The 18,393-nt window shown below is 37.5% G+C and overlaps 1 protein-coding gene across 1 annotated transcript in view; it reads left to right on the forward strand.

Moving 5' to 3' along the window:
* LOC135467698 (unconventional myosin-X-like) overlaps positions 1 to 18,393 on the forward strand; it is a 110,744-nt gene that overhangs the window by 34,380 nt on the left and 57,971 nt on the right. Inside the window, 9 exon segments of the mRNA XM_064745509.1 lie at positions 945 to 1,519; positions 1,820 to 1,969; positions 2,775 to 2,867; positions 4,003 to 4,077; positions 5,014 to 5,064; positions 8,567 to 8,803; positions 9,336 to 9,475; positions 11,397 to 11,514; positions 12,974 to 13,138. Of these exon segments, the coding sequence (XP_064601579.1) occupies positions 945 to 1,519; positions 1,820 to 1,969; positions 2,775 to 2,867; positions 4,003 to 4,077; positions 5,014 to 5,064; positions 8,567 to 8,803; positions 9,336 to 9,475; positions 11,397 to 11,514; positions 12,974 to 13,138 (1,604 nt within the window).

Raw genomic sequence — 18,393 nt, forward strand, 5'->3', positions numbered from 1 at the left:
TTTCATGATCTTAACTTCTAATTATAATGGTTTGCAATTCTTATTTTTTTTATGAAATTTCAACAAGAATAGTTTTATATATTCTCCTATGTTTACACGTAGGCTTGTAACATTTCTGTACCAAGAATGACATCATATGTTTACCTGTTTTTACACTATCTTTGTACAAAAATTGTATTTCATATTTACCTAGCTCTACATATGTGTATTATACGCTTCTGTTACTCTGTATGTATCCCTGTTAAGTGGGCTCCTGGCCTGTTGACTCTGAATATTAATAAACCTAAACGTAAACCTGTACACTCAGTACGTTTGTTCTGACTTGTGGTTATGTATGTGACAGTTGATGAACATTCTCTGTGGTCATAAAGCACATCCACACATGGCAGATGTGTCACTTAGTTCTTGTAATTCTCCAACCCACTGGAAATCTCACTCTGAAGATAAGATTCTGTTAAATTAAGCAAAGTGTTTTTAATATGTAAATTATTATAAGAACCTGCAACCTCACCTGGTAAAATTTGTTATTTCAGGATTCTACACACATGTATATTGTATAGTTTGAGGTATATTTCTAAGTAAAATGATTATTGTATGTCATTAATGTGCTGTAAACCTTCAAACTTTTCAATTACTGAAGCACTTTTTTCGGTGAAATTTATGCACACAATTATGAGGAATATGATGCTAAAAATGATTGTTTGTGTCATTATAGATGCAAGCTTCGTAAAACTGTGGAAATGATTTCTCTGCAACCTACAGCTTTCCCTGAATGTTTCAAAATATTGATTACATAGGCAATGAATTTCTGAAGGAATTTTGCATTTTAGATTCCTTAGTATGAAACCACACGAAGATAATGTCAATTTTCTCTTTTATCTTGAATGTAGATTTCAGATCATAAAATCTTAAATCTTAAACATATCTTTTTGCATGTGTTTCAGGAAATGCCAAGACAGTCCGAAATGACAACTCAAGTCGTTTTGGGAAGTTCATGCAGGTGTGTTTTGATGATGTTAATCAGATCAAAGGTTGTATTGTTCAGGATTACCTGTTGGAGCAATCTCGAATCACCTTCCAGTCCTCTGATGAGAGGAACTATCATGTTTTTTATCAGCTTGTCGCTGCTGCCAAAAACATTCCAGAACTCCGAGACCAGTTTTTCATTGGTCCAGCAGAGTCCTATGACTACCTCAACCAAAGTGGCTGTTTTTCATTGGACGGTATTGATGATGCTCAAATGTTCGACAACCTCCGGCTGGCCATGAATGTTCTGAGCATTCCCGCGGAAATGATGGATGGGATTTTCTCTGTGTTGTCGTCAGTTCTTCTCCTCGGCAACATGAAGTTTGAGGACGATGACGGAGAGAGGTGTCACTTGACAGATGCTGATAGTGAAATAGCCAACACGATTTGCTGTCTGCTCGGTCTGGATTTTGAGCGCTTCACAGAAGTGTGCCTTTACAGACAGATACAAGTGCGAGGGACTGTCACCAGTATACCCTACAAAGTCAATGAAGTAAGAACACTTGTTACAGGTGGTGATACACTGACCAATATTGTGTTGTCGGAATAATGAGAAAATGTTTGTTGTTTTCATAGGTCAAGGGTATGCTTAAAGTTTTTGTATAAAAAGAAAATGTGACTGATATCAAAGGCCTTCATTGATTCAAAAATTTAAAATGGCAGGTTACCACACAGGTTTTTAGAGCTAACATGTATATTTGAAAAAGGTTACATAATCAGGCAATGGAGAGAAAGGTGTGCTGGCCATTGATTGTTACAGAAATGTTTAGCCTATATCCGGTGTTTGTTGCAGGCAGTAGAGAACAAACATGCCATGGCTAAGGCTCTGTACTCACGGACGTTTGCCTGGCTTGTGGACAGTATTAACAAGTGTACCAATCCTGGACAACACCAGACCAAGTTCATTGGAGTCCTGGATATATTTGGCTTTGAAAATTTTGAGGTGAGTCTTGACGGTAATTATTTGATATTATATATTCTATGTCATGTAATTTCTCGAGACACTTGCACCAAGTGTTTTCGGGACTTTAGGGGCAGTAAGTGATCAAGAGCTCTAATAGGGATTTTCATGTAATCTTTCATGAAGTCCTGTGAATATTATTTGCCTGTCTACCAATATGGCGTACACATTCAGTGTGCACTGCAGGGAATCATCTTAGTCGATTTTGGAAAGTTTTCTTGCCAAAGTTCAGACGTTTGTCTATCCGTGACATTGACAAATGTTAATCAAAGAGATACGGAACCAACCCTGCAACCTTGGTCATGCTTGAATGAACCTGCTGTTCCTAAAATTCAGCTTAGGTTAGGCATTAGGCTGGACGATTCTATATTCCGTTAAGTGGCTCAGTGTTAAAACATCAGTCATTCAATCAATACAAGCCATATACAACATGCACTACATGTAATATAAGAACAAGCTACAAAGATAACTGTTGTACAATAAGTTCTTTATGAAGACTAACAAAAGGCTGTAGAGTTAAATACTGGACGGGGTGCTATGGTTTCCTGTCAAATCTCTCTGGTTTCCTCAGCTTAAAAATCTACTTGCTCTTGCTTAAATAAAGTGTTCTGAAATATGGCAGAAAGCATCAGTTCAAATAAAGGAATAAATAAAAATATCATTTCCCATTGAAAACGTGGCTTACATATAATTTGCAAGAATTGTGTAGTTAGACATATTCTCAGTAAATAAAAAAAAGCATTTCTGGTGTTTATTTAATATTCCTGTGCTTTATTTTTTTCTCTAGACAAACAGTTTTGAACAGCTGTGCATCAACTATACAAATGAGAAACTTCACAGATTTTTTAACCATTATGTGTTTGCTCTGGAGCAGCAGATTGTAAGTATACATACATGTGATGATGCATCAAATTCTTGATAGAAAGATTATGCCCATGTGACTGTCGTATATACAAAGAATTTAAGGTCGTCCTAATTTTCTTCTCTTGAATTTGCTTTTCATAATGTATGCATATACATCAGGGCTTGAAATGTTTTTTTTTATCTTGGGCCCAATGATTTTTTTGATACTCAGTTTGACTTCATGAGATGTGGTATTAAAAGGGTAACATCACATTTTCCAAAAGCCAAACCAGAAATTTTGACCCCTAAAGTCCCTTCATTTTGAGCCGTGCACATGCAAGCTCAAATCAGTATGGACCTAAAAATACAGAACTTCTTGATCGGGTCTTTATCGTAATTAATGCATAATGAGGCTGAAGTGTTAACAGCTTATCTTGTGTGAAAGGGTCATCAGTATTTATGTGCAAGTTGATTTATCTTCCCTGTATTAAGGACTAAGTAATATCTTCCAGATAGCTTTCAGTCATTTGAATTTCATGAAATACTATCTCTTGCTATACAATCCACCAGCATCCTTATCTGTATTAACCACATGGCGGAATACTTACTCAGTGTTGCTCTTATAATTATTATCATTTTCATAACTTTGTCAACCAATGAGAATTGAGCCCTTCATGGTAATAATTGTGTCTGTTAAACATTATGGAACATTTTGTGTTATGCACAGCATTGTGTTATGCACAGCATTGTGTTATGCACAGTACTAAGCTATGCATAGTATTGTGTTTTGCACAGTATTGTGTTATTCATAGTGCTGTGTTATACACAGTATCATGTTTTGAACAGCATTGTGTTATGCTCAGCATTTTGTTCTGCACAACATTGTGTTGTAGAAAGAAAGTTTTCAAAACTATTATTGTCATAGGATATGAATCTTTTAAAAATATTTTTTTGTGTGAGTGTAAATTCTTGTCCATGTCTGTAAGGCCATCAGACAGATTTTGTGCTAGTTTTCTTGGCTGCTTTTGTTGGGTCTTTTCAAAGGTGTTTTTGTTACAGTGCTGTTGTGTCATGTTTACTTGTGATAAGCCTGTGAACACGGATATGTGCTGGGTAGGAATATTTAATACTCTGTGTTGATCCTTATATTTCTTTCCTTATTTACCTGACAGTATGATGACGAGGGGATTTCCTTCTCACACATTAGTTTCACAGATAACACATTGTGCCTTGAACTGATAGAAAAGGTAAGCTGCATGGAATTGGCTATGTGCAGAAGATAACCATGTTTTCTTCCAATCTGGCTATGATTTAAGGTTGTACTCACAGAAAAAGACAAAGTTTGTTTTAATGCCAGAAGCTGATCTATGCACTTTGCAACCCCTTTGTGTTGTGTTAGCAAACTGATCAACTTTCTCACCAGTGCTGATCATTTCAAAATCTTCACTTACACAACCGTCTTGGGGTACAGGCTTAAAGCCCTGTCGATAGCCCCCTAATCTGATCATACTTGTGTACAGGTGCCTTAACCATAATCTGTTAAAGATCTTTGCTATTCTTGACATTGAACTGGCATCAGAACTGTATGTATGTGACATTTTAAACTGCCCCCAGAAAGTATCCTGAATAGACAAGTTGTGGATTTGATTCCAGCAGATCTTGAGTCATATCCATGAATTTTAGTTGATTTTATGTGAGTGTTTTTATCACTATTCCACCTTGAAATGTAACTTTAATGTTGGAAGATATAGTGTCTTCGGATGTAAAATTTTATCTTTGTAGACAGAAGTACAGTAGTGACAGCAAAATGTTTTAAGTGAGAAAGCAGCATATTGGGTCTGGGATTAAGATAGTCCCAGGCTGAGCATGACCTCAATTATTTTTCACATGTGAAATCAAGATTATGCTATTTTCACTGGTTAATCCTTATTTTAGAACCTTTAAGTCCTGTGCTATACAGATGAACATAATGTTTTGTTGTTGATAATTAACCCTTCGTATCTACCCAGATATTGCAGCTGTTGCATATCCATTAAATATCAGTTGTCAAAACCTTGTCAGTTGAGGTGAAGAGGATTTTTATATTTTGATCACTTGTTTGATTCATGGACTCAGTACATGTACATTACAGTCTTGCTATTGCTATCTCTATTATAATAACTTTTCCAACAATTGTTTTTCAGCCCCCTAAGTGTATATTGAAGATATTAGATGAAGAATGTAGATTTCCTCAGGTAAGTTTTAATGAGTCAAAAACTTTTATTTATTTGTACTTAATTTCAAGTATTTTTCAGAGATGAAAAGCCTGTGAAAAAGTGACTATTTCAACAGGTTCAAGCTCAGAGCTTTTTTTTTGCTTTTTTGGATTCAGATACAGGTTGTAACTCATTTAAATTTTGATGATATTTGAAAAAATATGGTACTTTCTGTAGTGACAGTAATAAGGACATATGGAATTGATTTGATCAGCTACATGTACTTTGTCATTTTAATATGTTAAGAACTGTTCTTCACTGGTACAGATTGTGACAAAAGTGTAAAACCTAAGTGTATACACGTCCTATTTCACAGGGAAGACACACAGACACAGACAGTGATGTAAAAAATTCTATACATAGCTTGTACAATAATAGGGTATAGAGAAGTCCAGTAACCTGACGTCTCATCGTTTACATAGGTCGTATCTCATTTCTGTTTGACAGTGTGCGTAGAAATCCAGTAGCCTGGCATCTCATCGTTTACATAGGTCGTATCTCATCTCTGTTTGTCAGTGCACATAAAAGTCCAGTAACCTGACGTCTCATCCTTTACATAGGTTGTATCTCATCTCTGTTTGACAGTGTGCATAGAAATCCAGTAACCTGACATCTCATCCTTTACATAGGTCGTTTATCATCTGTTTGTTAGTGCACATAGAAGTCCAGTAACCTGACATCTCATCGTTTACATAGGTCGTATCTCATTTCTGTTTGACAGTGTGCATAGAAATCCAGTAACCTGATATCTCATCGTTTACATAGGTCATTAGTCCTCTGTACATAGGTCATATCTCATCTCTGTTTGACAGTATGCATAGAAATCCAGTACCCTGACATCTCATCTTTACATTGGTCGTATCTCATCTTTACATTGGTCGTATCTCATTTCTGTTTGTCATTGTACATAGAAATCCAGTAACCTGACATCTCATCCTTTACATCTGTCGTATGTCATCTCTGTTTGACAGTGTGCATAGAAATGCACTAACCTGACATCTCATCCTTTACATTGGTCATATCTCAAGTTTACATTGGTTATATCTCATTTCTGTTTGACAGTGTGCATAGATATGCAGTAACCTGACATCTCATCCTTTACGTAGGTAGAATCTCATCTTTACATTGGTTGTATCTCATCTCTGTTTCACAGTGTACATAGAAATCCAGTAACCTGACATCTCATCGTTTACATAGGTCGTATCTCATCTTTGTTTGTTAGTGTGCGTAGAAATCCAGTAACCTGACATCTCATCGTTTACATTGGTTGTATCTCATCTTTACATTGGTCGTATCTCATCCTCTGTTTGACAGTGTACATAGAAATCCAGTAACCTCATCTAATCCTGCCAAAGGTTTCATCTGTATTTTACAGTGAACTAAGATCCATTAATCTGACATCTCATTCTTTAGATTGGTTGTATCTCATCTCTGACAGTTTACATGGAAATCTAGTAATCTGACATCTCTTTGTTAACATTGGTTGTATCTCATCTCTGACAGTGTGTATGGAAATCCAGTAACCTGACATCTCATCCTGAACATTGGTTGTATCTCATCTCTGATAGTTTACAGAAATATCCAGTAACCTGACATCTCAGTCTTTAGACATGTCATATCTCATTTCTATTTTACAGTGCAGATAGAGATCCAGTAAGCTGCAATTTCATCTTTTACATATACCTAGATCACATTGAGATATGACCTAGATATTTGTAAAGGATTGGTCATATCTCATCTCTATTTTGTCATATCTCATCTCTGTTTGACAACATAGAAATAAAGTAACCTGACATCTCATCCTTTTACACTGGTTGTATCTCATCTCTGACAGTGTACAGAGAGATCTAGTAACCTCACACCTCATCCTTTACGTGAACATAGTTCGTATTTCATCTTTGACAGTGTATGGAGAAACCCAGTAACCTGTTATCTTATCCTTTACATTGGTTGTATCTCATATCTGTTTGACTGTGTACAAAGAAACCCAGTAACCTGTCATCTCATCCTTTACATTGGTTGTATCTCATCTCTGGCAGTGTACATGGAAATCCAGTAACCTGACATCTCCTGCTTTACATTGGTTGTATTTCATCTCTGACAGTATATATGTAGTTCATCTCTGACAGTGTACACGGAAATCCAGTAACCTGACATCTCCTCCTTTACATTGGTTGTATTTCATCTCTATCAGTGTACATGGAAATCCAGTAACCTGACATCTCCTGCTTTACATTGGTTGTATTTCATCTCTGACAGTGTATATGTATTTCATCTCTGACAGTGTACATGGAAATCCAGTAACCTGACATCTCCTCCTTTACATTGGTTGTATTTCATCTCTGACAGTGTACATGGAAATCCAGTAATCTGACATCTCCTCCTTTACATTGGTTGTATTTCATCTCAGACAGTGTATATGTATTTCATCTCTGACAGTGTACATGGAAATCCAGTAATCTGACATCTCCTCCTTTACATTGGTTGTATTTCATCTCAGACAGTGTATATGTATTTCATCTCTGACAGTGTACATGGAAATCCAGTAACCTGACATCTCCTGCTTTACATTGGTTGTATTTCATCTCAGACAGTGTATATGTATTTCATCTCTGACAGTGTACATGGAAATCCAGTAATCTGACATCTCCTGCTTTACATTGGTTGTATTTCATCTCTGACAGTGTATATGTATTTCATCTCTGACAGTGTACATGGAAATCCAGTAACCTGACATCTCCTCCTTTACATTGGTTGTATTTCATCTCTGACAGTGTACATGGAAATCCAGTAATCTGACATCTCCTCCTTTACATTGGTTGTATTTCATCTCAGACAGTGTATATGTATTTCATCTCTGACAGTGTACATGGAAATCCAGTAATCTGACATCTCCTCCTTTACATTGGTTGTATTTCATCTTAGACAGTGTATATGTATTTCATCTCTGACAGTGTACATGGAAATCCAGTAACCTGACATCTCCTGCTTTACATTGGTTGTATTTCATCTCAGACAGTGTATATGTATTTCATCTCTGACAGTGTACATGGAAATCCAGTAATCTGACATCTCCTCCTTTACATTGGTTGTATTTCATCTCAGACAGTGTATATGTATTTCATCTCTGACAGTGTACATGGAAATCCAGTAACCTGACATCTCCTGCTTTATATTGGTTGTATTTCATCTCTGACAGTGTACATGTATTTCATCTCTGACAGTGTACATGGAAATCCAGTAACCTGACATCTCCTGCTTTACATTGGTTGTATTTCATCTCTGACAGTGTATATGTATTTCATCTCTGACAGTGTATATGTATTTCATCTCTGGCAGTGTACATGGAAATCCAGTAACCTGACATCTCCTGCTTTACATTGGTTGTATTTCATCTCTGACAGTGTACATGGAAATCCAGTAACCTGACATCTCATCATGTACATGTACTTGGAATTCCTGTCTGCTCTGTATTTGCCAGGGAACAGACAAAAGCTACATAGCCAAGCAGCACCAAGCCCTGGAGTCTCACTCCTCCTACGTGAAGGGTGATCGGCGACTGTGGGAGCAGGAGTTTGGCATCCAGCACTACGCTGGCCTGGTCACCTACAGCGTGGAGGGATTCCTCAACAAGAACAAGGACACCCAGCAGGACCAGCTCTTTGATCTCATGTACAATTCCAACAATGCCTTCGTAAAAGATCTCACACGCTTTCAGGTAAACAACAACCTCTGTACCTGTTCAACATTTTGCTACCTTTCTATAAGGTGTGACAAGTAGCTCTACAAGTTGTTGTGTTAGTCCACTTGTTCACATCTTTTAGCATGGACTATTGTCGTAATAAGTGCAAGATAACATCAACTTTTTGCGAAGACTGCAGTCATGGTGAATTATTGCATTAACTAGTATAATTTTAGTCTATTTGGGAAGAATACTATGTTTTAATAACCGATAAGTCAGAGTTTAGACAAAGCCGTGTAGTAAGCCAGTTCGTCTAATGTAGTCTGAATTAAAATTGTCCGGGTCATGATTCCTGTGGAACGTTTATTTTTCCTGAAGTCAGTTTCAAGTTGGCAATGGCTTTTTGAAATTTTGTGGAGGCCTAGTATGAAGTGTAAAAGAGGAGAATAATCACATTACAGGTTATCTCCTCTGCCACACAAATTTTCATGACATATTTTTCTGTACAAGGTGAATGTCTTCAGTATTACCTTCTGCATGTTTGACATATTCTCACTTCTCACTCCAGGACTTATTGGGTGTGCGGTTAGAGGACCTCAGTGGAAGGTCAACCATATCTCGAACATCTCGCGGGAAACCAACTGTGGCCGACACTTTCAAACATCAGCTTTCAGCTCTGGTGGATGTGTTAGGCTGCACAAATCCATGGTAAATCTAACCACACTTTATAACCCTATCATACAGCTAAAGGCAGTATGCTGCTACACCTGGTGATGGTGATGGGCCCAGTTGTTTGAAAGTGTATTAGCTTATGCTGGTATTACGTCATATTTAGTATGTAAAATTTTAGCCAAACTCAACAGCCAATGCAGCGGCCAAAGGCAAAGTATAAGAGCAGTAGATTTGGTTCGTGTTGAAAATACTGGTATGCAATTATTTACAAATTTGAAGACTTGGCTTAAAGTTAAAGTGTGAAGTCGTAAAACAGTTTTGAACCGGGCCTTGAGGCACGTAACTATGACAACATCCAGAACTGCAGACATTTCATCTCCATTACAGTTAGATGCTCATAATGTTCAGAGATGTATTACTTTGTAAAACTGCTATCCCTATACTGAATATTTAACGTGAAGCATGCTGGTGTCCTTATCCAGGGGAGATAACTGAGCAGAGCAAAGGGGAAGTCACATCAGTTTACTGAATATTTGTGTGTTGGAGGCGCAAAGGTGCTGCTTCTCATCCGGACCTGAAGTCAAATACATAGCAGGGTTGATGGTCGGCTTTGAAACCCATATCTACACCTATTACATGTACTTAATGTTGGCATGGAACTAATTTTCGCATGGAACTAATTCTCTCGGATTTCGCAATAATTTACCGCAAAAAATAATTCCTGTGAAAAATTTCCATTATCAAATCGTATACTACAGGTAGTAGTAATAATGAAGTGAAACCTTTGCCAGGGTGACAGGAGTTGCACTAAGAAAGCCCGACGGGCCAGCTAAATTATTTAACAGCAGGGAAGGGAAATTATGGTTTAAATATAAACAGGGGCCTCCATGGCTCAGTTGGTTGGTGCGCTACCGCAGCGTAATGACCCAGGAGTCTCTCACCAATGCGGTCGCTGTGAGTTCAAGTCCAGCTTATGCTGGCTTCCTCTCTGGCCGTATGTGAGAAGGTCTTGCAGCAAAGTGCGGATGGTCGTGGGTTTCCCCCGGGCTCTGCCCGGTTTCCACCCACCATAATGCTGGCCGCCGTCGTATAAGTGAAATATTCTTGAGTACGGCGTAAAACACCCATCAAAAAAAAAAAATAAATAAATATAAACAAACTCTTGTGCTAAGGCTTGGTGTGTATAAAACAAAGTGGGAGTTCATTCACCTTTAGTTTGATTAGTGTTCACTATGCCGGTAAAGTGAAAGAAAAGTAGATACCAGCATGTGCTGGCTTCTTATGAATGTCGCTCTGATACACACTGTGCCATTGGCTGTGTCTCTCCTGTGGTCCAATGAGTGAGCTTCTAACAAACTGTGAAGTGTGTACAACACCACAATGACTGTTTGACAGCTACAGCAATGGTTGCGGTTTATGACCTGCTACAGAAGACGATTAAAACTGAAAACAATGCAAAACTTACCGTATTGCTTGATAAAGAATGAGTGACTGGCGCCGATAATGGTGAATTCATATGTTGAACTGCATTGAACTGATCAAAAGGTGACAGGTCACTTTGCCAGGTGTTTAAAAGTACTCATCAAAGATTCGAGAAGAAGTGACACCTGTTTGAGTACTGCTCACGCTAGGTGCGAAAGTAATTTTGTTAAGTAGTGATAATCCATCCCCCATTGTTTTAATCTCTGATCCAGATCACGAGGATTAGCGGCACCGCAGGAAATAAAGGAGGATTAAAGCCATCCATGATGATAACTGTTTGTTGTGCTTGAATAATTTTGGCCATATTATATCTTGGAACATTTTAAGATTTTTTTTCAGTATTCTCTTAAATTCGCGAAAATTAATTCCCATGGATATGTTTAAATTCAAGCGAATAATAAGTACTTTACAGTATTTTTATACTAGAAACCCTTTTTTCCCATATTCTCACTTTCGCTATTATATATGTGTTCAGGTATGTGCGTTGCCTTAAGCCCAATGTGAAGAAGTTGCCAAACAAATACATGGATGAAGATGTAATAACACAGTTGAGGTACTCTGGCATGCTGGATATAATCCGGATTAAAAAGGAGGTAAGTGATAGTTATGTCTTGATTGTGATTTGAATTGTGTACTCATGTTCAGATGTCTTCTCAACACGATATTGAGGAAATATTGCCAATGTGGCATCAACCCATAAGCTTTCATTCAGATATCTTCAGTTTGATATCTTGAAAACAACAGAGTTGTCTTTAACAAATGTATTATAAAAACCCCACAAAGGAAGTTCGAGCATGTTTTTGTCTTATTGTTTCTGAGACTTTGTCTTCAAATGTTATCTTTTAACATGCTTTGTGGCACATAATATTAAATCCTGACTAGCTAATCTTGAGCATTCTCTGGAAACAGAATGTTTAGGTTTAGAAGAATCAAGGGGAACAACTCCGCTCAGTTTGGTAGCTCTATAGACATAAAAATGTTCTGTTTATAAAACTTATTGCATTCTGTCGAGATGTGGTGTATCTGGTAAACACTCAGTATTAATACTTCAAGTTATTGTCCAGTAATATGGATATGGCATTCTTCACTGAGAAATATCCATGTTTAAAAAGCAGTCCATCCAATATCAGATGCTTTTGTGTAATTTAGCCACTCATATTTAGGCATACTTGTTATTAACTTAAAGTATTCATTGTACAGGGTACTTGTTGTTGTAATTTACATTTCCTCCGCTTTAATGTGGGGATGTTCTTAGGAGGACATTATTTTGCTCACATAGAACTTCTCTAAATACAGTAACATTTGATTGTCTCAGAATGATGTTATCCTGTCAGAATTCTGGTCATGGAGAAGGGTGTGATGAATGGTCAAGTCTTTATGGGCTCTCACTGGCTCATTTGGCTAAAACGTTAAACGTATGACCTGAATTTATCTGCTGCATTATTAACACTTTAGACTACACTAATTTTATTTGTATTTTACAGGTGAGCCGAGTCTAATAATCCAAAATTGGAATAAGATAAAAATTTAAATAAAACTGAAAATTATGGTGATGACCAGATGATTAGCCCCTGAAGAGAGGTGCTGTAGTCTCATATCAAGCACTGCCAGCGTGGTGCAGTGACTCAGGAACCTCTTACCGATGAGGTTGCTGTGAGTTGTAGCTCATGCTGGCTCATGCCTCACCGGCTGTACGAAAAGTCTGGGGAAAGTCTGCCAGGATGGGCGTGGATTTCCCCCAGTCTCTGCCCAGTTCCCTCCTGACTTAATGCTAGCCGCTGTCATAGAAGTGAAATAGTTTTGAGTACGGCGTAAAATACCAATCAAATCAAATCATGAATCCTATGCAACTCTTTCTGGTTAGGTTGCGGCTTTAAGTATTATTTTTGTGAGATACTTTGTGAAAAGCCATGACCATTTTACTCTGAGCATTCGGGTTTCCTCCATCCATTAATCTGGTTGTTGTTGTGTTTGTGAGAAATTCTTTCGTGCAGCATTATACTGTATTCAAATAAAAAAATAAATAATTATGAAGTGTTTTTCTTCCCTCAGGGCTATCCCATCCATGTGGACATCCAGGTATTCATGGAGAAGTTTCGATGTTTGCTGGATGTTCAGAGGACTTTGACAGAGCCAGAGGAGTGTAGACAGGCCATTAGGTCGCTCATGGACACACTCAACCTTCCTATGACAGAGTGGCAGCTTGGACGCACCAAGGTATGTACACTGTTATCACCCTCAGTCACACCATCCTCAGCGTAATCAATCAATGAATGATTATGGCTTAATGCCATGTGGGCAGTTTTGCAGCCATGATGTGGGGATCCTCAGTGTTATGAGCTGTCATGTTGGTTAATCAAGAAGACTCAAGTTGATCCAGTGCATTGTGACCTTGTGTAGTATTAAAACTAGATTGAATTGACGTCACACAGTGCTTTAACCACAAGTACTTGCAGATATTTTTCACTCACAGATTTTATCAAAAGATTCAGGGCCTGTTTTATGGCATTGTGTGCCAGATTTGTGTGTAGAGATAACTGTCAGAGGCTGCAGGCATGCACTGCACTTAACATGTTACCTGATTAGAGAAATCAGCCTGCGAGGGCCTCAGTATAGAATGGGCCATAATTTGGTGTCTTGTAATTACCACAGGCCTCTATTGACTTAATTGGTGGCCTATGACACATGTTTTCTCTGATATACCCTTGTGAGCTGGTTAATGGCAGCTTTCAAGTGCTTTGCAAATAAAGCCTACATGTAGTCAAACATTCATGGGACAAAAAAAAAAAAGCCACGAAAAAAACCCAATCCAATGACATAGCTCTATGAGCCGCTAACATGTGACTAGATGTTAATTTCATAAAAGCAAGGAAATGTGGCATATTGTGACAGTTTTGTAATTGCGATATTTCTTGGCACGAAACTGCTATAAAACTGTTGTGTTGATCAGTAAAGCTTTCCCAGGATGTACATGGATTTCATAAAACCCTCAGAATTACAAAATCCAACATCTGCGGTTACTGTCTCCATCAATAAATGCGAACTCGGCCCAAATCTTCCCACAGAGTGCATGTAAACAACACCGTTTGAGACTCGCAACTGTCACCATGACAACTAAGCTGATTGCAGACATCCTGTGGATGTGAAGTGGGTGGCACAGGATGGACTGTCTGCTGCTGTCTACAAGTTTATCTCAAGATTACCTTACTAAAGGCATTTTCTCCTCTCTCCCTTTGCAGCCTGTATATTTGCCATGTATTCCTTGTGTGGTATAAATGCACCATTTAGTATGGTATAAATGCACCATTTGGTATGGTATAAATGCACCATTTGGTTTGGTATAAATGCACCATTTAGTATGGTATAAATGCACCATTTAGTATGGTATAAATGCACCATTTAGTATGGTATAAATGCACCATTTAGTATGGTATAAATGCACTATTTGGTATGGTATAAATGCACCATTTAGTGTGCCCGTTACAACTATTTACAATTAAAACATTGTGTAGTGTGAAGTATAAACATCCAATCATGAGTAATTAGATGCATAGATGTGAAGCAGTTTTAAGTGATCGTGTGATATGTGTTTAATAGAAACGTCATAATTGTAACCATCATGGACAGTTATAATCTGCACACTCATGACAAGGTTTGTATTTAGATTCACATTGTCATAATTCCGTCCGCAGTTCTAACCCCTCCTGGCGCCATGAACCGCTGATGACTATAAATGACACTTATCATTCTTACCTGCAATAAAGTTTATTAACAGAATAAACCTGGCACATCCATCTTGAACAAACACTCAAATTATATAGTGACATTACAGAATTGAAGAGGAAATCAGTGTACATTATGAAACATTATGAAACTAGACATAAAGTACAACAGTTATAGTAACTGTGTATTGAGTAACAAAAATAAATACATTTTATAATGTTTGGCTGGTCATCACATATTATGGACTGCTTCATTTTAGCTGAATGTTGAATTGACACAGACTTATATTATTAAAAACTAGCATTAGCCGAAGTTTACTTTAATTAAATACAAAAAACAATAATAAATCATGTTGCCAGAATGTACTGATGCAGTTTCAGTTTGAGGGACAAAATTTTATGTTAAAAGTGGCATATTTTCATCTCTTTAATAAACCCTGTAATTTATGTTTATTTTCTGTCAGGGGCTGTACAGTTCGGAAAATGTCATCAATGAGCAGTTTTTCTTTTTTGGACCTCTTACACGTTGGGACACATCCTAATTTGCATGTATTAAGAAATAAAAAACAAACATTTCCTGTATCATTTAAATCAAGGAAATGCATTGGTTTATAGGGTTTTATGTGAAACACAGTGTACTGGGTTTTATGTGGAACACAGTGTACAGGGTTTTATGTGGAACACGGTATACAGGGTTTTGTGTGGAATACAGTATACAGGGTTTTATGTGGAACATACTATACAGGGTTTTATATGGGAAATTCTTCAATAAATTTAGATTATCAGAGAACATAAGACATGTGGTGTTTAACAGCAGGCGAAACAGGCATAGTCAGTGATGATATTTATTAAGAGCATATAGTGCGTACAGCTCTCATTTAACGCTTTCAGACATGGTAGATGAATTGCCTAGAAGAGAAACAACATAGATGTACATCAGATATAAAGTGCCTGTTTTGTGTCAATGGGAATAATTTTATTTGTGGTTCTGAAGCTAGAAGCTTTCTAACCTGTGTGTACAAGTAGTTGTGATAAATAGGCGTGATATTGATGCTAAACTACAGTATTTGTTACTGTGTCTCTACTTGTTAAATTTAAGGCGAAATCAAATTGTTGATGCTTAGAATCCTACTTAGTTATCTGTTTCTACTAGCATGAATCCCTTGATTTGCACATGGGGTAGACATGCAGAAAGTGAAACAGACTGATATTGTATATATGTATATTGTATGTATACGTGCAAAAAGAAAACATTTTCAGGCCTCATCCAACATGCCATATCATCCCTTTGTAAACTTTATCTCAGGACTAAACTAAAGGTAGTAGTAAACAGGAATGAGTAAGAGTATTTGCATGTAGGTGTAGAAGAGAAAAAGTTGAAAGTTTTCCTGTTAACAGTTGGTATACTGAGGTAGGATAGGTGCCCGTCAAACACTCTCTGCAATACTATGCAAAACTTTTTCCAGGCTCTAGTGATAATAATGGTATATATACATGTAATAGTCTGTTGTCTCTCAGCACGAGTCATTTGATTTGTAGCTCAGCAAGGAATATGGTCTCGGAATGAAGAAGGTTACAGTTATGCTCTTCAAATAAAGCCTGGCACTGTACATGTTAGCGTTCCCCTTCAAATGCCACTTCATCACTGCGTTAAGTTTGTGCCATGATCAAGTTATCGGTGATTAATAGTGTACAAAAGTTTGATCAGCCATAAAAATGCTTCCTGTCATTGACTGTTTTCTCTCCAAAGGCATTTCCCTGTGTAGGTCTCATTGCGAGTGATTATGATTCAGTGGGGAAGCAGGTGAAGAAATGTGGCCATTGATGGCGTAAATCAATAGAACTAAACACTGGCTGTTGTAAAGCCACTGCTACCCCTGCACACTCGTGACACCCGCCTTAGATCGCTCCTAGCACAAATGCTCCCAACTCTCTCTCCCTGATTATGTTATTCCGCAGTCGGGCATGATGTCGTTTTCCAATATCACCTCAGCCTCTGCTCAGGGCACCCTGGTCTTGTACAAGAAAGGCTTCTTAAAGGGGCTAAGAGAGAGATGTTACATAGGCTGCACTTTGGCTACAGATAAACTGTATATACTGTTTGACCCATCTCCTGTATGAAGACAATTCCTGTCCTATGGTTATACGTGCACATAAATCTTAACTGATCCTTCAATTTATTGTCTGGATGTATATTCTTTTTTTTTTAACATTGCCTTTTGTACAATTTCAAACAGGTGTGAGCAAACTTTATTTACTGTACATATTTTGGTCATGAAATCTCAATGTCTAGATTGCTTTTGGCCTTAGAGTAAACAGTTTAATGCAGTAATATTTTTAAGTAGAAACACAGTGTAATGGTCAAAGAGGAGTACTTGAAGGAATGATGGAGATTCAAACACACAAAAACTATCATGTCTTAATGATGTAACATGACCAAGAGAAAGCAGTTCAAAGTATTCAAGCAAAATCATTGTTATCACTTTTAACCAATCAGATGCAAGTTAAATGTGTAACCCTAGAGAGCTCCTGTTTCTGCTGACCTCATGCGGACATTGTTTTGTCTTTTAGCAATATAGGGGGCAGGGTTGGAATGACACAGCAGCATGTTTCCAGTTTTTCTAACATGGCATATCCCATAGCGTAGTGAAAACATTAGATTAAAAGTGGATGTATAGAGTTACCAAACATGTCAGAATAAAATGGCTGTGGCTGTTTAGGTCTGTTTCACCTCTTTCCAAAAATATAGCTACCAGAGTTTAATAGTATGTATAATATGTGGTATTTGCATGAATTCAGTTTATGCTCTGGCATTATCTAAACCTTTGTATTGGTCATGGTTGTTTAGGACCAGACTACAGTAGTTCTGTTTTGACTTCACAAGTAGTGGCCATGACTATGATTATTCGCCTGAATGGCATGAGCTGTTTGAGCTGGGTTAACTATCTCCCACATGCAACTGAATGCACAGGAGACCAGGTTCTCCCCTTGTCATACACGACAGCAAGACAAACATAGCTAAAATTGATGCATATTTAGATGTGTAAAAACGCAGAGCACACTTAGTATCAACCAGTACAAAAGCACATAGGCGGCTTAAATCCATTTAGTTTTTCGTTGTGCTTCCTTTAAGATAGATGTGGGTTTTTCAGTGTCTTGCCTTTTTTTTATCTCAGATTTGATGAATGTGATTTCCATTCAGGTAGGTGTAACTCTGAAAGCAGATGACATGTATGATTTTCATATGTGATTGGAAAGAAATACGTTTTCTGGTTGAATTATCAACTACAGAAAATGTTTTTATATATACTTTATTTCTTCTAATATTTTTTGGAGACCTGGTCTGCTCTTTTTAGCAAATTTGCGTGTAATTGTAGCAGGAATATTTCTTTTTTTTTTTTTTTTTCTTTTTCTCACCTGGTTAGACCATCTAATGAACAACATAAAAAGCTAGGAAAGATAAACTGTAAACAGGAAAGATAAAGTGGTTTGTTATACAATGGTCGTGTGATTTATGTTCCACTTCCAGCCTCCAGCTATATCGGAGGAGCAGAAAAAATAGGCCATACTTTGACACTCAGTATCTGGTCATGGGTCCAAAATCAAAATAGAGTCAAAGATGCATGTTCCGGACATTTCAAAATGATGTTCTACCTTGTCTTACTTGAAAAGGTGATCAATTCCTTCTCCACTGCAGAGAAAACCATCTTGATTCAGCAAAACTTGTGCCTATTGTGCAGAAAGGTTTCT

This window comes from Liolophura sinensis, chromosome 6 (assembly GCF_032854445.1).
Source record: "Liolophura sinensis isolate JHLJ2023 chromosome 6, CUHK_Ljap_v2, whole genome shotgun sequence".
Lineage (NCBI taxonomy): Eukaryota > Metazoa > Mollusca > Polyplacophora > Chitonida > Chitonidae > Liolophura > Liolophura sinensis.